Raw genomic sequence first — 24,181 nt, 5'->3', positions numbered from 1 at the left:
TCCGACTGAATCTCTTTCCACACTCTGAGCATTCTGTCTCTCCCCTGTGTGAGTTCTTTGATGTTGTTGAAGATGACCACCCTGACTGAATCTCTTTCCACACTCTGAGCATTCAAAAGGTCTCTCCTTTGTGTGAGTTCTTTGGTGCACCAGGAGCTTTGATCTATAGCAAAAGAACTTTCTGCACCAAAAACATTTATTTGGCCTTATTATACTGTGCTTTGGAAGATGTACATTATCCTTTCTTACACCAGAGAAGACCTTTCTACTCTCTACGCAGAGTAATGGATTTTCTCTAGAATGAGTCCCACAATGGTTTTGACAAAGATCTGATTTTCGTGAGTAGCTCTTGCCACTGCCTGTACAGCTATAAGGTTTCCCTCTTGTATATGTTTTTTGATGGCTACGTAGATCTGTTCTGTGAACATGATTCTTTCCAAAATCCAACCATTGATGGGTCTTCTTTCCAATGTGCATTTGCAGATGGATCTCATATTGGCTTTGATCTGTAAAGGTCATCCCACATTCCAAGCACTTCTGTACTTCCTCTGCTGTTTGGATTAGTTCATGGAAATCCTCCCCTTGGCATGAAACTGTTTTATCCCTGTTTTCAGTCATGTGACTTCCTTTCTTCTTATTAGGCACACCTGGATTCCTGAACATTTCTTCCAAATCTTCATTCTGGACTTTATTTAGCACTGTCCCATCACCCTCATTCCACTGCTCATCCCCTGCTGGAATAAGAAGAGAAATCCTGTTAGAATTCACACACATTGAAGTCTGATCTTCTCTAGAAGTTTCCTCTACACAAACAAGTTTCACTACATTATTGTACACTTTAAAAGGACATTCAAACCTGCTGCATCAGAACACCTGCTCACCTGACTGAGTTTGTTGGGATGAAACGTATGATTTCTGACTGAAGGTCTTTCCAAAGGCCAGATTTTCATTTTTGTTTTCCTTGGAGCAGATTGTCTGGTTAGCAGGAAGACATTCATTTGTTCTTGCTTCGGTTGATCTTACTTCTTGGACTGGAATTTCACAGAAGCATCCTCCGTGGGAGTGAACAGGCTTATCTGCTGTCTTATCTGCATGGCTTCCCTCCTGTCTTGCTGGTCGGTCTCTGTCCTCAACCTTTCCTTCAGAAACATCATCCTTGTCTTTTTCCACAGAGAACCCCTGGTTTCCTCCAACCACCTCCTTTCCATGTGCTCCTGGAAGAAAAAAAGAGGTCCAGTTAGCACTGCTCATTAATGGGTGACCATTTTCTTTATCAGATTGTGGGACAGAAGATTAGGTCTGAAAATTGTAATTATAGGTCTGAAAATTGTAATTATAGAATATTATAGATATTATAGAATATTATTATAGATATTATAGAATATTCAGGATCTATATAACCAATATGATCAAAGATTCAAGATGGTTTCCTCTCTCTCTAGGCCAACCGGTCAGCAGCAAATGTGTCAAAACTCCCCCGAACAGACACTTGAAAGTTCATAGGATTCATTGCTTATGTCAAGAAGGTAACGGAGGAGCGTTTTGAGGGGGATATAAATCCATATGGGGGGATAGAAAGACAGAGAAGACTCCTGCAAGGCTCAAAACAGAAAGCAGCAACACAGCCTGCATTCCCCAGCTCCAACCCCCAAGAAACACAATCTCTTGACATCCCGGCCTGTAAGGCCTTCCCCCTGGCTTGTTTTAAGCAGGCTTGATGGAAAGCTTTGATGAGTCTTGGAGTCCTGGATTCATCAGCATACCTCCCACTCATCGCACTCCAGGTAAAAAACTCTTCCAAGAGACTAAATATTGTAAGCTGCTTGCAGAAAGGTGACCATGCGTATTGAGGGCAGCAAGATTTTTTATGGTTGGTCCACACCTCAAAAGCATGCCCCATCCCCTCTAACCAGATGCTCTTCCTATAGCCGCCTTGTCTCACATCAGACTACTTCCTAGGAAATCTGTGCCTAGTCCTTTTGAATTGATGTATGGCAGGCCTTGGAGCATGGGGGCAAGAATTCAGATTCTGAGAATAAGAAATGGCATAGTGTAAACAGGAATCCGTCTACCAGAATAAGTGATGCGCTTGGGGGGTTTGTATTGTCATCTCTTTTTGGGTACATGAAGGGGAATCTGCCAATGCCAACCAACACCTCTGTGCAACCGTTTCGACCAAGGAGATTGGGATCTACCTCCCAGAAAGTGGACATCAGAACCACTCCAGGGAAAAAAATGGAAGGAGGCTCTCACCAAGTTCTGCCTAACCACAGCTGCAGCATTTGAAACTGGGAGAAGGTCAAGACTTGGACTCATCACTCCAGATGCAAGGCTGCTTGTGCTCCAGTTAAATCTGAAGAGACCAACAGCATCACAGACAGTGATCAGCAAAAGAGGAAAACAGGTCAAGCACCAGAGGACTGTCTCTGATTGGAGCCACTGGGAGACTCTGCGTTTCTTGTTTAATCAGAACTCTGATTCTAGCTAAAGCTGTCTTCTGTTTTCCTGGGGTTGGGGGGTGAAGAGTCTGCGAGTGAAAAAGTTGAAAAAATCCTGAGCCAGTGTCTTTTTTCCAATCAATGTTCTACAGAATTTTGAGGGTCTTGTTGTTTTTAGTCCCACATTCTGAGGGGCTAAACCTATGTAGATCCAAGCATGCTCAAGCTTTGTTAGATCAATATGGAAAATAATTCAGTTTTGCATTATGAACACCCACTGACTGCAGCAGAATCCAGCTTTGTGTGCCAGGCTTTGATTAATGACACACAGCTGGTTAATATAGGTGCTCTGAACAGCATCGAGAAAAATCCTACATTGTTTCTAAATGGCCCCCGCATGCAGCTCCTTTGTAATGTTACTATAGGAATCAGATGGTTCAAATACAAGAAGAAGAAGTGTTTGGATTTCAGATATCCCCTTTCTCTCCTGAAGACTCCAAAGGGGCTTACAATCTCCTTGCCCCTTCCCACCTCAGCAACAAACACCCTGTAGAGGTAGGTGGGGCTGAGAGAGCTTCGAGAAGCTTCTTGACTGGCCTACAAGGTCACCCAGCTGGCGTGTGTGGGAGTGCACAGGCTAATCTGAATTCCCCAGATAAGCCTCCACAGCTCCTAGGTACACACCCAGGATTATAAGTTTTGGTTGTTCCCACACGAGGAGCCTGGTCTAGTCATCTTCCAGGCTATGCCGAAACCTCAAGGTCATTTTCAACTAAGTTGTAGCAAATTGGCTCTGGGTGCACTGATAAGTTTTGGTTATGAGGTAAGAATAATCAAAGCCACTATGCAAACTCAAAGGTTCCTTGAATATGACTACTTTACATTTTGTTGTATCCTGATATGCCAATTTTGATGATTCATTGGAAGGGGGATTCCATTTGTGCCAAACCTGTGGTTTTTTCTTTGATGGCTGGGCCACCTTTTAATTACCATCCAGGACAGTTTCAGTGTGTGGGTGTGTGCTATCTGACCTTTCCTGTCCAGGAGATCACATCCCTACAAAAAAACAGGAGAGACTTCAAGCAAGTTTCACTACGCCCTCTCCATTCAGATTTGGATTTTATAACAGATGTTCAATTTTCTTCCAAAACAGAAACAAGTCAGTGTTCTGACAAGGAAACTCATTTCTTTTGGTTGTGTTAACACTGGGATCCTATCCAGGGTTCATAGCACAAGAAAATTGCCAGAACATTATGGCACCCTGACACACAAGTTGGAAGTTTAACTAATAGTAAGGCCTTACAGGTATTATAGTTAGAGAATTGATCAGAGATTGAAAGAGCTGGGACTAGAGTGGCGAATTGGATTACTTTGTTAACCCAAAACAAGGGTGACTTTTGCAGTGTGGTGGGAAGGAAGGCGTGCAAAGTTACATTTTACAAAATTTGAACAAATCCACTGATGATCAGTTACACCACACTTAACACAAACAGATTCAAAACAATCGGAGGTAAGCTCTGCTGGAAGTTGGCCTTGGCTAACTTCTTGGCTGCCAAATATTAACTGCCAGTTAAAGGATGTTTTTGTAGGTACTCACTGCTACTAATTTAGTAGTGGGAATTATGGCTTAGTGAGAGCATTGAACCATTGTGTTTTTTCTATGTTTTAATGAACATTAAAATGATAGTAAGATATATGAAAAGTATGCATGGAAAATGTATTCTAAATGGAAATAACTTGTTTCGTGGTAATTGCTATTATCATTTTTAACTTTTTTAGTTAATAGAAGTTGTATGTAGGTGAAATCACTTTACACTGGATATGTCTCTCTCCCTCAGTACAACCCTCCCTCAGGAATTTAGGCAACTGAGTATCTTAACACAAGCCAGACACTCCCTTTAGCTCACTTCCCAGAAGAGGCACCATGATGTCCTTTGCCTGTTCCAGAGAGAGGCAGAAGGATCCCATTTTGATTTTAGCCATACATCTACAGGGGCTGGATCTTGGGAGAAATATGGTCTTTGTATCTATAAAAAAATAAAGGTCTTTGTCTGGCTGGGTGTGACTCTCTTAGGAAAGAGAACTCCTGTGGGAGATATTAATTCTACACAGTAAAAAGTATTTCCTTTTCTTTTACCCCAAAGCACTGAGTCTTTGGAATTTTTTCTACACCAGGACTTTTTTTTCTCCAAACATAACTGAGCAAGGACTAAATAGAGGTTCAAGTCCCTATAAGATATTTTCTCACTTCCCCCAAGTAAAAGTGGCAACCTGAGAAATTAGGATGTGGCCTCTTTCCAGAGTTAAGCCCAGCAATAACACTGGAATTTCAGCTGACACGTCGACAAATCAGAGGAGGCTTGAGTGGCTTCTAGCTACATGTGCTGAATCTCGATTATGCTGCCATCCTGCTCAGTTGAGACAGGCCTCAATGCAACATGTTACTGTTCAACATTTTGATTCATGCATAATCCCAGAAATGTGTGATTCTGGCAACACTGTGGAAGTTCCTTACCCAGAGAAGCCAGACTTCCCACTCCAATTCTCCAGTGTGGCAGTCTGCATAAAGAGCTCTTTGGACTGGATCTAGCTTGGTGCCCACTCTGCCTCTGTGAAAAGAAACAGGGCCACGTCCTCCAAAAGAAACCGGATGACTGAAGAAGAAAAGCGCAGATTCAAGCTTCAGAGAGGTCATACAAGGGATCGAAATCCTGGGCGGGAAGGGACATTTGGGGAGGGTTAAGGGTTTGAAAAGAGTGGCATGCGTTCAGAGCCCTTTTCTTGCCTGGACCCCTGAGCACCAACTGCAGGAGAAAAATCCCCAAGAGAAAGGAGAGTGGACCCCATCTGTCCTTTGCTCATCCGCCATACTTCCTGGACTGGACGTGCAGCAGCTGTTTTCACACCTCTAGAAACAGAACAGATCAACACTGCTTCTTCACTGCCTGAGAGGGAAAAGGAAGAAAAGTAATATTAGCCTCCACTCCCTATTCCTATTGGCTTGTGTGAATCATGCTTCCTGCAATTCACGGTTCCCAGGTCTGTGAAACCTTTACCCTATGTACACTCAGAGAAAGAAGACTCAGCCTTTCTGGTAAGTAGTGGGAAAGGCAGAAGAGAAACACAAAGGTACCCATGAGCATTGGGGGACTATAGATGCTGCTGACACTGGGTGGGCCCTTTAGTCCAGTGTCAGGTGGGAAGAAAAACAGGAAAATCATCTGAAAAAATCACTATCACACCAGGTTAAAAAACCAGACTTGAATTAGAAGCAACGTGCAGTAGCAGAGGGTCATCTCTAAATGAGCAAGTCCATAGCATCTGCATGGAGCCACTGATGTCACATCTGGATTTTTTGGCCACAGGCAACTTCCCAACATGGCATCACACCCACCTCAGAAGCCCTGCCCACCCCCAGTCTAGCATCCCTCATCCAGGGCTCTATTTCCTACAGTGCCTAGTCAAACGGCCCAGTAATCATGAGCCCAAAACACATTTGCCCACTCTTGTTAGAGTTTTGCTGACCAGAGCATGTAGACTTTGTTGATTCACAAGACTGAAGAACTCGGCTCAGATTTGTCTACTTTTTGTTTTGAGCTACCTTGAGTTTCTCTAATAGAGAAAGGAGCGATATGAATATTGTAATCAATGGGGAGCTGCCACCATTAATTTTCTAATCCAGTTCCATGGGAATCCCAAATATTGAACATTGAGCACCACAATTTGGACGAAAAAGCGTTTCATTTTTTTCCTGACCAGAATTCTCTACACATTGAATGAACTGGGTGCCCCAATGCCATCGAGTCAGAATGAGTCCTTACCATGTGAGAGTGGCATCTTGGGCACATTGCCAACCCCTGGTCCAGCTGCCCTTCCTCTGCAACGCAGCTCTTTGCCTAACTCAGCTTCCATCTCTTCACAGAATAGAGCCCAATCTCTGAAACAGCAGTAACAGCAGCAAGGATAAAGCGTTTTAAATTATACCCCACTCTTTCTGGACATTAAAAAAAAAAGAGTGTCAAAGTGGCTTTACCAACTCCTTTTCCCTTCTTCTGTACAAACTATGCCTTGGCCAGAGGTGGGTGGGGCTCAGTCAATTGGGAGAGGACTGTGACTAAACAAAGGACACCCAGCAGTAGTCTTCATGTGGAGGAGCAGGCAAGCAGACCCAGTTTACCAAACTGGAGGCCACCACTTATTGGTTGGAGTGCAGGAATTCCAACCCAGTTCTCCCAGAGTAGAGTCTCACCTCTCTCAACCACCACATACACTAAAGGAAATCCGATCTGGCCTTCTGTTCCCAGACACTGCATCTTTTCTTTGAGTAGACTCAGTAGGGTTTTCTTTCAACAATGTTGAACTATCTGGAGGAATAAGAAATTCCCCAGGAAAAGGGATTGCTGACGCACCTTCTTAAATCTGCCATCCAGAGGATTAACACTTGGACAAATATCAGGCAGGGAAGCCTTAGGATAAGGTGTAGCCTTGAATTGGACCAGGACATGGAAAAGACAAGCCTCTCACCTGTTCTAACTGCCTCTTCTCCTCTGCCTGACTTCAGAAGGAGGAAACCTTCGGCCAGGGCCACTGCTTGGGAACTGGTCTCAGGCCAGTCTACATCCTCTGACCTAACGCTGCATTTCCTGGGGCAGGGACGGCCAGGAACTGCTCCAGAGATCACCAGGTCCAGGATCTGCTTCTTGGAGTGCCTCTCTGGCTTCAGCCAGTGCTTGCAAAAGCCCCATGGAGCCACAAGGCTACAAAACCACTCGAGCCCTTATCAGCATCACGGTAGCAGAACTGCCGGAAGTTAGCTGCAAAGTCCTTTCTGAGTTCACGGTCTCCTGATACCAGACCTCTGGAACGGCTCTCTCTCCAGAATTCAACACCACTGCTAGCTTGGGAGGAGATAGGGATATTTCTTCTTGCTCCTCTTGCCAAGTCCTCCCTGGAGGTCCTGCTCTTCCATCTTTTCTTCTATAGGGTCAGCCTCTCTGACTGTAGAAAAGGTTCCTTTACTCACTTGGGTATGAAGAGTGGCTTCTTCCTGTGAGTGTTGGGGGGTCAGTGGGTGGGAGGCAGAGACTCCACATGACAGAAAGGAAAACAAAAAGAGAGATGGTGACACATGGTGGATAAGAAGAAAAGTGTAGTTTGTAATATTTGGTGATACTACATACCCAGTGTTGTGAAATATGCCTGTTTGAGTCCTTTGGGATATTTAGTTGTCCCTGGCTCCTTTAAAGATGTGAGTGGCTCAGGCTGTCCCAGAGGCTCCATCCTCAGGCAAAGGGTCTCCCTGTTAGTGTAGGTTAAATTAATAAATGTTGTGCTGGCATGGAGTGGGATTACAGCACAGGTGTGGTTTGTGCTTGGATCGAGGGGCACAGGGGATGCTGGGATGAATGGAAGTTAGGAGGGGGGCAGCAAACCCAGGGGATTTAAAGGCCTTACCTGGATACATATTGGCAACCCTGCATATATGGGAAGATGTTAGATGAAGGAGGAGCATCAGACAAAATCATTAGTTAGGACCCAGAACACAGGCCTCCCGTGACTGGAGCCTTTGAGTTTCCCCTGTTGTACAAGGTTGCCGGGGGGTCTGTAACTCCCTTGCCTGGCAAAAAAAAGATTGCTTCTGCCACTCAAAATTCAGTGTACTAGAAAGGGACAATCTGAGGCAATGATATTTGACAAGTCACCATCTTTTAATTTATTCTGTTTTATTATAATTAATAAGTTTATTGTGTGTGAGCTGCTTACTGAGCCCATGGCGTTGATTCAAGAATGGGCAGGGGTATCAAATTGAAGAAAATAAGTTAAAAATGGATAAAACAGCAATGAAGCATGTGAAACGATGATCGTACCAGTACAGGTAACAGTTTCTGCCTGTTTCCTGACTTCTGACAAACCAGTTCTTTTAAGATGAACAGACTCTACAGCTCTGCTCTGGCTCCTGGTGTGTACGTCTGTTCTATCTTTCCGGGAGTTTCCTTGAATGTGCAACTTTACATAAAACACTTGAAGGGTCTGTCCCTAAGCAACCCCCTCCCCAATCCAGCCCCCTCTTCTCTTACTTCCTCCACCCCACACCCCCCACCCCACCCCACCCCGCGCCAAGAAGGACTCGTCCAGACCCTCTCACTGCAGCTTTCTTTTCCCTTCCGCAAATCTCAATCCCTCGCCAGGGCTCCGCAATGCAGGGAAGGGGCTGCATGTCATCCCCACCCCCACCCCAAGCCTTGTGCAGAGAGGGGGGGGAAGAGGGGTGCCCCCTCCCCCCAGCTATGATGTGGGGGGCGGCTCTCAGGGGATCCGAGCTCTCTTATCCCCCTTCCCCCCCACCCCACATTCCCAGCCTCTGCAATTCCGCCCCCCCACGCAGCCCCCCAACTCCCCGTTGACTCACTCAGGGAAGGGGCTGCCGAAGGGGCTGCAGGAGTGGGGAAAAGGCCACAAACCCCAATCAGGGAGGAAGGAAGGAAGTGGCTTCCCCCGCCCCCTTTCCTGGAGGCCTTTCTAGGAGTTCGTCTCCTTGGTGAGGAGGCAGCCAGTGGGAGGGGGGCACGTCCTCCAAAGCCCTCCAAAGGGGGGGGGGGCGGGAGGAGCAGCTGGAAAGCGAGGGTGGGGGTGGGTGTGGGGTGGAGGAGGCCAGGAGCATTAAGGGAGGGGGCAGATCGGGCCCCACCCCCGCCTTGAGTTATCTCAGGCGATTGCCGGTGTTGCCCCTTCCTCCCCCCCTCCTCCCAGGATGCCCCTCCCCAAGCAGGAAGAACAGATTTCCCCAGAGGCAGAAAGAGGGTCTCCAAGGCCAGCCCCTTCCTCCTTGCGGGTGGGGATGGGGTCTCCAGGAAGCCCCCAGGATCTGCTCCAGGGATCAGGGGGGCTGGATCCAGCTGCAGGGCGGGGAGGCTGGCATGGCCGGGGGGGGGGGGGCAGGCAGGCAGGGCTTTGATAATAGAGGCATCTCCCCCCCCCCCTCATGCCGCCCCCTCCCCCATTTCTTTTTATATCTGAACCTGGGGGTGGCAAACTGTTTCAGCGCTTCCTATATGAGGTTTGGAGTTGATGGTTTTATATCAATTGTATTTTATCTTTGTTATTAGCTGCTGTGAGTCGCCCTGGTGAGAAGGGTTCGATAGTAAATATAACAACAGCATTGCTGATCTCCCCCTCTTTCTTCTTGTTCCCCCCCCCCCTCTGCCCCCTGGTTGCCGGGATTCCCTTTTCCCTCCCCAATGGCCATTTTGCATGGAGAGAAAGGGAGAAATGTAATCTTAGTTGTAGCAAACACAGCAAGCCTCAGACGTGCTCACAGGACAGCAGTTGAGTTTAATAAAGAGACACTGGAGACACTGAACACAGACAGAGAGCAAGAACTACAAGAGAGCAACACCAACCGGCTCATGAGCATCAGGTGCGCCGGGGAACAATCCTATTTAAAGGAACATTCCCGTTTTTCACACAGAAATAAAACATTGACATAAAATATGTACAAAAGATACTGAAAAAGGCACATCTTATACAAATACTACAATTGTCAAGGCTTATATCTTTCTGGTGAAAATACATGTCTGTGGGACACCTTTGTTCAGTTTGCAGAACGTGTGTTTCCCCCTCCACGTCATTCACCTGTCTATTGTCCTCTGTGCTCCCACTGGACATATTAAGGAGCTCACCATATTGCATACGTGCAGGTCCATGTTGCCTTTCGCCTCCATCATCATCTCCTGACACCCTTCTTTTACACGTCAACTTGCATCTATTATGTTGATAACTACGTCCCTCAGGAGTCATCACCTGATATGTGCAGCTTTGATCACACATTTCTGTTATAACAGGGGGAACTCATTAGCCTGTACTGGGTCTCCTTCTTGTAAGGCCTTAAGGGGTTTTGCTGTACGATCATTAAAAGATTTCTGCCTTTGCTGAATTCTTTGAAGATCTTCTGTCACTCTTGTAGGTATTTAGGGCGCAGCAACTCAGTCGTTATTGGCAATTTGCTTCTTGTTATTCTGCCCATCAGCATCTGAGCTGGTGAATACACCATTGCGCTGTGGTCGTCTGAACCAATGTCGGTAGCTCAATCCATAGCTGTAGGAATGGTAATGGATATGGGAATCCTAGAGAACGGGCTTAATGTTAGGTCTTGACCCTTGGATCAATGAATGGACTCTGGATTGTTGATCAGCAGCATTTATTGGAAGGCAACGAACCACCCAGCTTACAAGAAGCCGGTTCTGACGAACCTGGCTTCCGCTCCCTTCTTTATTCAGAAAAAAATCCCCCTCCCACTTTCCCAAAGAATGTGAGAAAGAATTATTTCGGTGCTCTGCTGTAAATCCCCCCATGCTCAAGAATGTAAATGGCTTGACTCCAGAAAAAGGGTGGGGACTCAAAGCAGCAGGAGGCTGCAAAAAACTCATGAAGTTGGAGGAAGCAAGGCTACCAGGCTGGGACCTTGATTTAATTCTTTATAAGCTCGTTTAAAGGCTTTCTGTGTATGTAGTTGATGGGAGTTCTTTGGGACCTTCATCATCTTGAAGCCAGTTCACCAAGCCTCTGAAGTCTTCATAAGCCAACCACCAGCAGGAAGAATTGGACTTGGCATTATCAACACACTGTAAATATAAGGACTTGGAAATTGAAACTTGAACAGAACCTTGGAAGTGTTATATTATTAACTGTTAATGTTTTACTAGAAAGTGTCACATGTTAAGGAAAAGTAAACCATTTTGTTTTAGTAAAAATTAGTTGTTGCAAACTCAACTTCCAAGTTCTGCCCCACAGAACCCACAAGCAGAGGTTACACCTAGGCGCCCCAATTTGCTTGGCTGCAACAGATAGCCATACAGCCACCTGGACTTCCATCCCTACAGTTGACGGAACCATTCCCATGTGAGGAGGATGGGATAAACCTAGTTATCTACAAAGCTGCGGTGAAAGAGAGAGGAGAGTCCCCTTGCAACAGTGGGAAGCTATTAAGGCAGCAGGAGTACCGTGTTTTCCCGAAAATAAGACAGTGTCTTATATTAATTTTTGCTCCCAAAGATGCGCCTATGTCTTATTTTCAGGGGATGTCTTATTTTTCTGTGTTCTGTTCACAGAGCATGCTTCCAAACGAAAACTTTGCTACGCCTTACTTTCGAGAGATGCCTTCTATTTCGCGACTTCAGCAAAACCTCTACTACGTCTTACTTTCGGGGGATGTCTTATATTCTGGGAAACAGGGTGCACACATATTTTTTAGCAGTGATATTGACAGGAATGCATTTCAATGACTCAGATGTACCATCAGGCTACATTGAAGCTTAGGGACGACACCTCAACCAACTAGCTGCCGTCCCTCAACACTACTTTAAGATGCAATTTGTAACTTTAAGGAGCAAAACAAAAGAGAGAGGGCTGCCTCCTTCCTCCTCCCTTCCCTCTTGCTGCACTAACATTGATTATTAGCAGGTTGGTCACTGGAATGCATGAAACTGCTCTATCACCGAATCTGAAGCCTTCAGTCCCAGCAAAATGGGTATTGTCCACTCAGGCTGGCAACAGCTCTCCGGGGTCTACCTTCACCTACCGTCAGATCCTGTTTTAGCTGGAGATGAGCAAACGTGAGAGACCTCCTGCATGCAGAATGTCAGGCTCCACCACTGAGGCACAGTCCTCTCCCCAAAGAGAGAACTTTTCCAACTACTGTTCTTTTGACGTGTTTCTTTTAGAGCAGAGATGCCAGAAATTGCACGTGGGCCCTGCTGTGTGCCAAGGACTGTCTGCTACCCAGTTGCCCCCTTCCCACATTATAGGATATTTTTTTTGCAGTGTTTTCTAATATCAGTAACTTCATGCTTTTAAAACTCAAAGGATGCCCATCAATGCTGTTGTTGTTATATTTTGCCTTATCGAACCCCTTCTCACCAGGGCGGGCTCACAGCAGCCTTTTAATTAAACAAAAGATAAAATACGCATTGATATAAAACCATCAACTCCAAACGACAAACCTCTATACAGAAGTGCTGAAACATAGGGTGCTGTGTGGTTTTTGGGCTGTATGGTCAGTAGTTCTAGCTTGGCATTCTCTCCTGACGTCACTTAGCCTGCATCTGTGGCTGGCATCAATGATAAACAATACACTTCCAACAATATAGCAATAACAAAAGACAATAACAGTAATAAAATACATAAGACTAAATAGAACCAATTTCAGATGGCGACTAAGCATTTCAGGCTATACAAATTATAAAAAACAATAACAGCAGCATTAACAAATGATTCAGGTGGCAACTAAATCCATACAATATCTAATACATCAATATAAATCAATACATTACTTAACATCAGGAGTAGCAATACACAAACAATCAAGTAGAAATATATTGATACATTTCCAAACCAAATGTTTCCCCAACAGCATCAATATATAAACTTAAAATATTCCTAGAGATTCCTGGAGAAGGCTAGGACAAAGCAATTATCTTGTGCTAGGTAATTGCTATGTTTACTTAATTGCTGTAAGAGACGTATCAACTGTATGAGAGTTTGTATGCATGAATATGGTGTATAAATGAATAATTTCATATTTTGATAGAATGTTTTTCATATTGTTCACATGTTCACATTATTAAATGTTAGCACTTTGGTATATTGAGGTTTGCTAAATAGGGCATATATTTCCAATGATTCAGCTCCGAGCAAGACTCTCAGCCCTAGAAGCCTTGGAGTAGCAGCGGTAACGGCCATGGTAGAAAAGGACTGCGTCCAAGATGGCATCTGCTGCAAAGGATGCTGCCTTCAGAATTCTGGAGGCGCCCTTGTGAAGCCATTTTATTTCCTCAGCAGTTCAATAAGGTTTCTGGCCCATGCTGGCTCTGGACACAGTAGATGCCGCAGATGAGGCCTTGATTGCCATAGCCATGGCTTCATGGGTTTCCTGGTCAGGTGATTAGCCCTTCTACCAAGACTGTCTCTAATAGTGTGCCCCCCCAATCTTCAGTGACCCAATCATTGGATGGGAGGGACGCAATGTGAGAGGAACCTACGTGAGGTGGCTGGTATATGCAGGGGCTCCATACATCGTTTTTAAGAACACGTGAAGCTGACTATTGGCTGTGGGTTTGGCCCATTCTGCCTTCACCTGAGTTTCGAAATATTTCCTTCGGGGTGACCTGGGGGAAAAAATCCTGATCCCCTGTGGGTGGACCTCAGCTCTGGGTCCCGTGCCACCTCTGCTTCGCTTGCCAAGAATTTCAAATTACATGCAGTGACCGGCTTGCTTAACAGATACTGATAGTCTTCCTGTCTGAAGAACCTGAGGGACTACTTTGCCACCTGGATCTCCTCCTCTGCCTCATCCTGAGATACAAACTCCCCTTCCTCCTTGGAGTCTGACTCACTAGCAGATGGAGAGGAATCTGCCCTTAGGGGGCTTAGTCTGGCCCTTTTCCTAGCAGCCCTGGGGATCAAGGGGGCAGAAAAGGTAGCCTTAGACTTCTGTATCACTCCCCACCCCTTCCTGAGGAAGCCCTGCTTGGCCATAGCTAATGGTAGGCAACAAGCCGCTTTCTTCGAGGAGGGGGACCACGTCCTCCCTCATGATGGTCCTAAACGCCTCCAGCAGCTCAATTTCTATGAGGGTCTACCCCAGGACCTGGGGGGTTACCGTGGGGCCTTGTGTTGAGGCTGGAGCTCTCTGCAGGCTGCAGGGGGTGCTCCGTGGCTTCTGGTGTTTTTGTGGAAACTGGGTGTTCCGCAGTAGCCACCATTGTTGGGGTCTCCCTGCTCTTTCACATCTATTTAGTGGCTTTTGCCGCGACATGTGGAATGGCTGCCGCCTCGTGGCTGGCAAAGGCTTGAGGAGCCCTCTCAGAGGACATGGTCGCTTTTGCTGTGAGGCTCGGCTCCGGGGGCATTGCCGGAGCCTCAGGCTCTTGCTCCAAGGAAAGATGAAAGGAAAGAGAAGGGAAAGGAAGGGAGGCTGTCAATGTGCCACGATAGCTGCCTCAGCCTTATGCCTGGTGGAACAGTTCTGTCTTAAAAGGCCTTGCAAAACTGTACCGTATCCTGCAGGACTCTGGTCTCCCCAGACTGAGCGCTCCACCAGGTGGGGGCCAGAGCATTCCGCAAAGGGTCATGAATAGTCAGGTTATTCATTAAAAGATGAAAAATAGCAGGTATGTCTCTTCTGAGAGGGAGCAAAAATGAACGTCCAGATACAGAAAGTCACAAAATAGTCAGAAATAAACAACTTTATTAAGGGACAGCAATACAGAGAAGTTTGCAGAAAACTGGAAACATTTTACGGGCTATGTATTGAAAAATAGGGTAGAAGAGAAATAAGGGCAGGATTTGAGATCTAAAAGAAAACAGGAGTTTGAATTAGAATACCTTTAATGATACAGTGTGTAACTGATACATTGTTGTACTTCAAATAGATGCATAAACCTACAATGGATTAGAATTCAACAAGGAGACAGCGGGAAGTCATTATATAGCTTTATGGTGTATAGTTTGGTTAGTTATAACAGGTTTAGTTCAGTTATTGGAAGGTTGGTTTTGGGGGGGAGGGTTGTGTGTGTGTTCCCCTTTGTAGTTTTTCTTTTAGTCTGTATTAATGTAATGGTTGTTATGTAACTGTATGTATTGTACTTTTATGGGGAAGAAATAAAAAAGATAAATTATTGAACAAAATAAAGTATGATCCTCTGAAGATGCCAGCCACAGGTGCAGGCGAAACGTCAGGAGAGAATGCTGCTAGAACACGGCCATACAGCCCGGAAACCACATAGCACCCAAGTGATTCCGGCCGTGAAAGCCTTCGACAATACAAAAATAAAGTATTCTGAAAATTACAAAAAGGTTTATATTTTGGCACACAAACAACCAAGGTAACTGTCAGGATATCGCTGGAGGGGGGGCAGGGAGGGACGACAGAGCACTTTCTGGGACAGAGCTGTTCTCTGGCTTTTGCAGGTGCTTTTCTTTAAGAACATAAGAACGAGCCTTGCTGGATCAGACCAGAGTCCATCTAGTCCAGCTCTCTGCTACTCACAGTGGCCCACCAGGTGCCTTTGGGAGCTCACATGCAGGATGTGAAAGCAATGGCTTTCTGCTGCTGCTGCTGCTCCCGAGCACCTGGTCTCCTAAGGCATTTGCAACCTCAAATCAAGGAGGATCAAGAACTATCAACTAAGACGCCCAAATCTCTTTCCTGGTCTTTGATTGATAGCACTAACCCCTGTAGCGTGTATGTGAAGTTCGGATTTTTTTGCCCCTATGTGCATCACTGTACATTTTGCTACACTGAACTGCATTTGCCATTTCTTAGCCCAATCACCTAATTTATAAAGGTCTGCTTGGAGCTCTTTGCAATCCTTTGAGGTTCTTACCACCCTACATAATTTGGTATCATCCACAAACTTGGCCACCACGTTACCCACCCCTACTTCCAGGTCATTTATGAATAGGTTAAAGAGCATTGTTCCCAAAGCGGATCCATGCGGGACACCACTCCCTACATCTCTCCATTGTGAGAACTACCCATTTACACCCACCCTTTGTTTGCTGTTTCTCAACCAATTTTTAATCCATAGGAAGACTTCCTGACCTTGTGGTCAAGACAGGCTGCCAGCATGGCTTCTAACAGAAACACTGGTTCACAAGAGTGTTGGGATTGCTAGAACATGTTATCAAGAGTTTTGGCGGTCTTTCGCCAGAACTCTCTTCCTCTGTCTCTCGCTCATCATGAATAAAGTCTTTGGTTCTTCATTTGCTTTGTTGTCTGAACATGGATCTGACAGTAACAAGTATCCTTTACCAGGGGCTGGGCTTTCTGAATAGCTGAGGAGGGTCTCCTTGGAAATCATCAGAAGGTGTTCCAAGGCCTGCTTCCTTGCCAGGCCTTGTCTGGGGGGTATGAGGAACAGGCACCATTTTAGGGAGTGGGACAGGGGAGATGAGGGGCTGGCTGGTTTATTTTCATGTCAATTATTTAAAGACATGTATGTCGCATGTAGGCTTTCAGACAAGCCTGCTGGAACAATAATGGAAATACACAGGAAAGAAAAATTCAATAGTTTAACAAAAATGAAATATTAAATACATATTATAAGATAGCAACTTAAAACTCCAAGTAAAATAGCCAAAGAACCACTGGGTTTTTAACCAGGCTTGGTTTTTAACTTGGCTCAGAATGAAAGACAGGCTGAATTTTTACTGCAACCAAGATATATTTTGCACAGCCGCAGAGATAGGACTTGTATTTTGTCTTAACCCTTGCTGGTTTAGCCCAGTTCCTGCCATATGATTTTTTACAGAGCCCTTCTCAAGCAGTGGCATAGTGGTTAAGAGCAGGTGCACTTTAATCTGGAGAAACTGGTTTGATTCCTTGCTCTGCCACTAGAGCTGTGGAAACTAGATTGGCCTATGCACTCCAACACATGCCAGCGGAGTGATCTTGGGCAAGTCACAGTTCTTCAGAGCTCTCCAAGCAGCCAAGATATATTTTGTCATAACCTCGCTGGGTTAGGCCAGTTCCTGCCATATTGTTTTTTATGGGGCTCTTGCTCAGCCACTACAGCTGTGGAGGATTATCTGGGGAACTAGATTAGCCTGTGCATTCCAATACATACCAGCTAGGTGACCTTGGGCTAGTCACAGTTCTTCAGAGTTCTCTCAGCCCCACCCACCTCACAGTGTTTTTGTTGTGGGGAGGGGGGGGAAGGGAAAGAAGATTGTAAACCCCTTTGTGTCTCTTTACAGGAGAGAAAGGCGGGATATAAATCCAAACTCTTGTTCTTCTTTCGGCCTGAGGAGTTATCAAGTCAAAAATGTTTTCTCCCACTTGGAATGTGTATGTCTGAGTGAAATTGCCTTTGCTTTCCTCCTCCTCTCCCCCCTCCTACCTCCCCCTTCTCTGGGAATTCTGTGTCCTGCCTGAGTAGTGGGGTGGAGGGGCCTGATGTATTTCTGCTGGGAACATATCATCTGTTGCTCGTAAGGATCCAAGTTCGGACACTAAATATATTAGCTTTCATATGCTAGCCATCCATAAAACACGAACTGTACTTTTAAAGTATTGATTCCTGTCTTTGGGAAAGGCTAGGGCTCTGACACAATTATGGAAAGAAGTTTAAGTAGCTGATAATACCCAGAATGGCTGAGGAAAAGCAGAAAAAAGAAAAGAGGCGGGGGGTTATCAGCTAAATTATTGAACTGAGGAAAGGCTATTTATGTAGCCAAATGAAATTAACAACCCTGACGGATGAGTGAGAAAACTAACTGCTAAAGAAAAAACTGAAGCAAAAGATGACAGAAGAGGAATTAACAGCCTCAATGTAGAATTCCAGCAATGCACAAAGGAATAAAGAGAACTTAGAGTGAAGAAGCAAAGAACACAAAAAGAACACAACTAGCCATTAAGAGTGAATCTCTTTCCACACACTTAGCATATAAAAGCACTTTCTGCTATCCAGGGGGTGCCCAACAATCTATTATGAGAAGGGGATCAAATCGGGGTGCCTCATTGAAGAGTGGACAGGGACATTACAATGAGCACTACAAAGGTCTCTCCCTTGTATGAGTTCTTTGATGCTGTTGAAGATGGCTATTCTGACAGAATCTGTCTTTGGGAAAGGAATTGAGAATAAAACTGCAAAGATTGTCATGCCCTTATATAAAGCCGTGGTGCGACCGCACTTGGAGTACTGTGTCCAGTTCTGGTCGCCGCATCTCAAAAAGGATATTGAGGAGATAGAAAAAGTGCAGAGAAGGGCAACAAGGATGATTGAGGGACTGGAGCACCTTCCCTATGAGGAGAGACTGCAGCGTTTGGGACTCTTTAGTTTGGAGAGGAGACGGCTGAGGGGGGATATGATTGAAGTCTATAAAATTATGCATGGGGTAGAAAATGTTGACAGAGAGAAATTTTTCTCTTTCTCACAATACTAGAACCAGGGGGCATTCATTGAAAATGCTGGGGGGAAGAATTAGGACTAATAAAAGGAAACACTTCTTCATGCAACGTGTGATTGGTGTTTGGAATATGCTGCCACAGGAGGTGGTGATGGCCACTAACCTGGATAGCTTTAAAGGGGCTTGGACAGATTTAGGAGAAGTCGATTTATGGCTACCAATCTTGATCCTCTTTGATTTGAGATTGCAAATGCCTTAACAGACCAGGTGCTCGGGAGCAACAGCCACAGAAGGCCATTGCTTTCACCTCCTGCATGTGAGCTCCCAAAGGCACCTGGAGGGCCACTGCGAGTAGCAGAGAGCTGGACTAGATGGACTCTGGTCTGATCCAACTGGCTTGTTCTTATGTTCTTATGTTCTTATGTTCTTAATCTCTTTCCACACACTAAGTATTCAAAAGGACTCTCCTTTCTGTGAGTTCTTTGATGCCGCTGAAGATTGCTACTCCAACTGAATGTATTTCCACACTTTGAACATTTAAAAGGTCTCTCCTTAGTGTGAGTTCTTTGATACATTTGAAGACTGCTATTTTGACTAAATCTCCTTCCACAGTCTGAGCATTCAAAAGGTCTCTCCTTGTGTGAGTTCTTTGATGCATTTGAAGATGGGCATTTCGACTAAATCTCTTTCCACACTCTGAGCATTCAAAAGGTCTCTCATTTGTGTGAGTCCTTTGATGGCGTTGAAGACTATCATTATAACTGAATCTCTTTCCACACACTAAGCATTCAAAAGGTCTCTCGTTTGTGTGAGTCCTTTGATGCCGTTGAAGACTGCCATTGCAATTGAATCTCTTTCCACACTCTGAGCATTCAAAAGGTCTCTCCTTTGTGTGAGTTCTTTGATGCTGTTGAAGAGTGCTACTCTGAATGAATCTCTTTCCACACTCTGAGCATTCAAAAGGTCTCTCCTTAGTGTGAGTTCTTTCATGCCATTGAAGATTGCTACTCAGGCAGAATCTCTTTCCACACACTGAGCATTCAAAGGTCTCTCCTTTGTGTGAGTTCTTTGATGTCGTTGAAGAGTGCCTCTCAGACTGAATCTCTTTCCACACTCGGAGCATTCAAAAGGTCTCTCCTTTGTGTGAGTTCTTTGATGCCGTTGAAGAGTGTCACTCAGACTGAATTTCTTTCCACATTCTGAGCATTCAAACGGTCTCTCGTTTGTGTGAGTACTTTGATGACATTGAAGATGGCTACTATAATTGAATCTCTTTCCACACTCTGAGCATTCAAAAGGTCTCTCATTTGTGTGAGTTCTTTGATGCTGTTGAAGAGTGCAACTCCGACTGAATCTCTTTCCACACTCTGAGCATTCAAAAGGTCTCTCCTTTGTGTGAGTTCTTTGATGCCGTTGAAGACTGCCACTCAGACGGAATTTCTTTCCACATTCTGAGCATTCAAACGGTCTCTTGTTTGTGTGGGTAAAGTGCTGATGACGACTGAAGGATGAAAACGCTACTATAATTGAATCTCGCTTTCCACGCTCTGAGCATACAAAAGAGTCCCTATCCTTTGTGTGAAGGTTCTGCAGTGCTGTTGAGGTGCTACTCAGGCAGGAATCTCTTTCCACACTCTGGAGCATTCAAAGGTCCTCTCCTTTGTGTAGAGTTCTTTGATGCTGTTGAAGGAAGTCACTACTCCGACTGAATCTCTTTTCCGTACTCTGCAAAGAGCATTCGAAGTCTCTCCCTGCGTGTGTAGGGATTATTTGATGCCGTTGAAGAGTGCTACTACAAATGAATCTCTTTCTCCACACTCCTGAGCGACTTTCAAAAGGAGTCTCTCTTGTGTAGTGAGTTTCTTTGATGCAGTTGAGAATGAACATGCTTGATTGAATCTCTTTCCACACTCTGAGCATTCAAAAGGTCTCTCATTTGTGTGAGTTCTTTGATGCTGTTGAAAATGACCATGCTGAAGCTGAATCTCTTTCCACGCACTTTGAGCATTCAAAAGGTCTCTCATTTGTGTGAGTTCTTTGAGTCTGCCGTTGAAGATTACTGCTTTGGCAGCGTGACTAGATAAGCTTTCCACACTGTGCAATTGCACTGAAAAGGTCTCTCATGCAGCTTTGTGTGAGTTCGCGCTTTTTGTGCACCTAGGAGCTTCGATCTGCAGCTGAAGGAGACTTTCATGCACCAAAACATTCATGTGCCGTTATTATGCCTTAATGGTTGTTTGGAAGATGCACATTGCCCTTTCTTATATCAGAGAAGGCCTTTCTATTGTCTATGCAAAGTAATGGATTCTCTCTTGAATGAGTCCCACAATGGTTTGGGGAAAGATCTGATTTTCGTAAGAAGCTCTTGCCACAGTCTGTGTAGCTATGAGGTTTCTCTTTTTAATATGTTCTTTGATGGCTAGATAGCTCTGTTCTGCGAACATTATTCTTTCCAAACACCAAGGATTGATAGGTCTTCTTTGCACTGTGCATTTGCACATGGATCTCATATTGGCTTTGATCTGTAAAGGTCATACCACATTCCAAGCACTTCTGTGCTTCCACTGCTGTTTGGATTAGTTCCTTGAAATCCTGCCCTTGATATGAAACTGGTTTATCCCTGTTTTCAGTCATGTGACTTCCTTTCTGTTTATTAGGTCCACATTGATTCCTGAAAATTCCTTCCAAAACTTCATTCTGGACTTTATTTAGCACTGCCCCATCACTCTCATTCCACTGCTCATCACCTGCTGGGATAAAAAGAGAAATCCTTTTAGAATCCACACAAGGAAGCCTGATCTTCCCTAGAAGTTCCCTCTACATAAATTTGTTTCACTACATTATTATACACATGAAAAAGTCATTCAAGCCTGCTGTATCAGAAAAGCTTGGCTTACAATCTAAAGATTTATACACCCCCTCACCTGACAAAGGCTCATTCCGCACATGCAGAATAATGCACTTTCTAACTGCTTTCAGTGCTCTTTGAAGCTGATGCAGAGTATGCAGAATCCACTTGCAAAGCAGTTGTAGAGAAGTGGTTTGAAAATGTATTATTTTCGTGTCGCAGGAAGGGGCCTGAGGATTTGATGGGGTGGAAAGGGCTGATTTCTGACGATGAGAGAAGAGGTCTTTCCTAAAAGGAAAGATTTTTTCATTTTTGTTTTCCCTGGAACAGATTCTCTGTAGTTAGCATGTGAAGAACATTCATTTGTTCTTGTTTTGGTTGATCTTATTTCCTTGGACACTGGGAATTTCACAGGAAGCATCACTCAAATGCGAGGTGAGTAGAACGGGCTTATCTGCTTAAAATCTTATCTGCACATGAAGCTTCCCTCCTGTCTTGGTAAGGTTGGTCTCTGTCCTCCAAGCGTTTCCCTCAAGAAACATCATCGTGTCTTTTTCCACAAGAGACCCCCTGGACTTTTAACCATCCTCACTGTACATGTGCCCCTGGAAGAAGGAAGAGGCCCAGTTAGCACATGGACAAGAAACTGAGGGCCACCCATCAGGCACTGCTCATTAATGGGTGACCATTTCCTTTATCAGATTGCATTATTGGGACAGGAGATTGAGGCTTGAAGAATTGTATCCTGATATTAAAAGAATAGCCACCCAGGATTTATATGACCAATATGACCGGTAAAAGATTTCAAGATGAAACTTTATCTCTCTAGGTCCAACTGGTAGAAGTGCCAGGAAGATCCACATCTACTAAAAGAATGTAATGTGGTACAAGCGTGATGGAACAGAGGTTAAAGAGGTCAGAGGAGAGCTGGAAGCTTATGAGATCGTTCAAGAAGAGTGTATGCTTAAGAGTGGGAAATCTTTTTTTGCACTGGAGATATTGGTACAATATTTTGGTACAACCACCTCCCTCAAGGAATTTAGGTACCCTATTTCCCCGAATATAAGACATCCCCTGAAAGAGAAATAAAGGCGTAGTAGAGGGTTTTGCTGGAAGTCTCACGAGAAGTATAAGGGCATCGAGAAGAATTGGCAAGGAGGCGTACCGAAGTTTTTTTGTTTGGAAGCGAAAATGCCTGATGAGACAGAACACAGAGAAAATAAAAGATATCCCCGAAAATAAGACGCGCATCTTTGGGAGCATTAAAATTAATATAAAGACACTTGTCTTATTTTAGGAAACTTATGAAGTAACTGACCCATCTTGACATAAGTCAGACCACCCTTTTAGCTCACACTTAGGAAGAGAGGGGCACCATGCTTATGTCTTAGTTCAGAGAGGCAGAAGGTCATTTTGATTTTAAACTTACATCATGAAGGCTGGAACTTGGAGAAAGTATAATCGCATAGAGGGGTACGTATGCATGTAAGGGGATCCAGTTTCGAATTGTGATGTAATAAAGTATTCTTTGTATCTCTTTTTTTTTAAAAAGGTCTTCCGTCTGGCTGTCATGCGTAACTCTCTTTGCGGTGGTTTTCACCGAACGGGCTGAAGCGGCGGCTTCAGCCCGGTAAAGAACACCATTTTAGTGAGGACCCGTTCGCACAGAAGACCACTTTTAGCCAAATCTCGATGCGGTGGTGCTCTGTTATTCCACGCAGCTAAATGGGTGTTTTCAAAACTTCGCTTCGAGGAGTAGAAGGTTTTTTTCTGCAAACGCAGCGGCTTCCATCTGCTGCCATGTGAGCGGCGAAGCGGGTGTTTCGAAACCAGCGTTTTCCCGACTAAGCGGCCTCCTTACCTTCACAAGCTGGCATTGCCGTGCGGCTCTGCCGTCACTCTGAGGAGGGAAGGGGACCGCCCCTGAGTCTCTGGTGCTTCCAGCCCGTCCACTCTCTGGCCATGGGGGTGGTGTCCCCTGAGCCTCCCTCAGAAGCGACAACAAACAACGGACTTTCTTTCAGCAAGAAGATAAGAAGCCCCATTTAGGAGCTGGGGAGGAGAATCTGTGACTGTCTTGCGGAGCCTTGCTCCAACAGCTGCACATCCCATCAAGCTGTTTCGTACAAATGGCTAAGCCCAGAAGGCCTGCATCGGCATGATTAATGCACCGATGCAGGCTTTCTTAACACTGGCTGTGCAGAAACAGCCGAGAGAGATCACCCAGTAAACAGAGGAGACTACACCAGTGGTGGCAAACCTATAGTACGCAGGTGCCAGAGAGTGGCACTCAGAGGCCCTCTCTTTCGTAGAGCACGCATGCGCCCTTGGGAGAGTTCATCATGTGTGGGGTGGTGGTGGAGAAATCACATACACACACACCCTATCTAGGCTGGCCTGGAAGCACAATCGCTTTACCTGGGGAGTGAAGCTCCGGTTGCTGGCAATGGGGCTTGCTACAGAGTAAACCCTCCTAGGGTGCGTGATTCCACCCACTCGAGAAGGCGTTGCAGTTTGCTTCCTACCAAGCTTACTCCAGAGTAGCGCACCCACAGAGTCAACTGTTTTTTCTAGAGCTGGAAACCTTACTCCAGTATTCAGGATTCAAATTACGTCGATGTTGGCACTTTGCGCGTTATAAATAAAATTAGTGGTTTTGGGTAGCAATTTGGGCACTTTCGGGGAGTTACTCGAAAAGGTTAAGCCATAACTGAAGCCCGGGACTAACTAGAAGTTCAAAGTCCGATAGAGGTTCAAGTCTCCTCCCAGAAGTCACGTTCCTAATGTATGGGCAACTGTAGAAATTAGGATGTGTCCTCTTCCCAGGAGTCACCCAGAGGATTGGGTGATGGCAATAACACTGGACTCAGCTGAGCATGGACAAACCAGGAAGACTTCAGTCACTCTACCTACGCGATGCTGAATCTCGAAAGGCCTCAACGCGAAAAGCATCAATATTACTGTTCCAACGATTTTTGAGTTCGTGCCT

The 24,181-nt window shown here is 45.1% G+C and overlaps 2 protein-coding genes across 6 annotated transcripts in view; one reads left to right on the top strand and one right to left on the bottom strand.

The window, feature by feature from the left end:
- LOC125431935 (zinc finger protein 383-like) overlaps nucleotides 1-24,181 on the top strand; it is a 190,526-nt gene that overhangs the window by 99,134 nt on the left and 67,211 nt on the right. The gene's annotated exons all lie outside the window — the stretch shown is intronic.
- LOC125431936 (zinc finger protein 664-like) overlaps nucleotides 1-24,181 on the bottom strand; it is a 46,401-nt gene that overhangs the window by 187 nt on the left and 22,033 nt on the right. For 3 of the 5 annotated variants that reach the window (XM_048495177.1, XM_048495179.1, XM_048495178.1), the window contains exons 6-7: nucleotides 18,777-18,979; nucleotides 17,122-18,051 (exon numbers count right to left, since the gene is read on the bottom strand). In XM_048495177.1, the coding sequence (XP_048351134.1) occupies nucleotides 17,988-18,051; nucleotides 18,777-18,979 (267 nt within the window). In that variant the 3' untranslated portion in view covers nucleotides 17,122-17,987. Of the gene's footprint in view, nucleotides 1-17,121; nucleotides 18,052-18,776; nucleotides 18,980-19,275; nucleotides 19,325-20,203; nucleotides 20,294-24,181 lie in introns of those variants that run through there. The other 2 variants (XM_048495182.1, XM_048495181.1) reach the window with 2 other exon arrangements.

This window comes from Sphaerodactylus townsendi, linkage group LG04 (genome assembly GCF_021028975.2).
Source record: "Sphaerodactylus townsendi isolate TG3544 linkage group LG04, MPM_Stown_v2.3, whole genome shotgun sequence".
NCBI classification, from domain to species: domain Eukaryota; kingdom Metazoa; phylum Chordata; class Lepidosauria; order Squamata; family Sphaerodactylidae; genus Sphaerodactylus; species Sphaerodactylus townsendi.
This window is presented reverse-complemented; position numbering and strand designations above follow the sequence as displayed.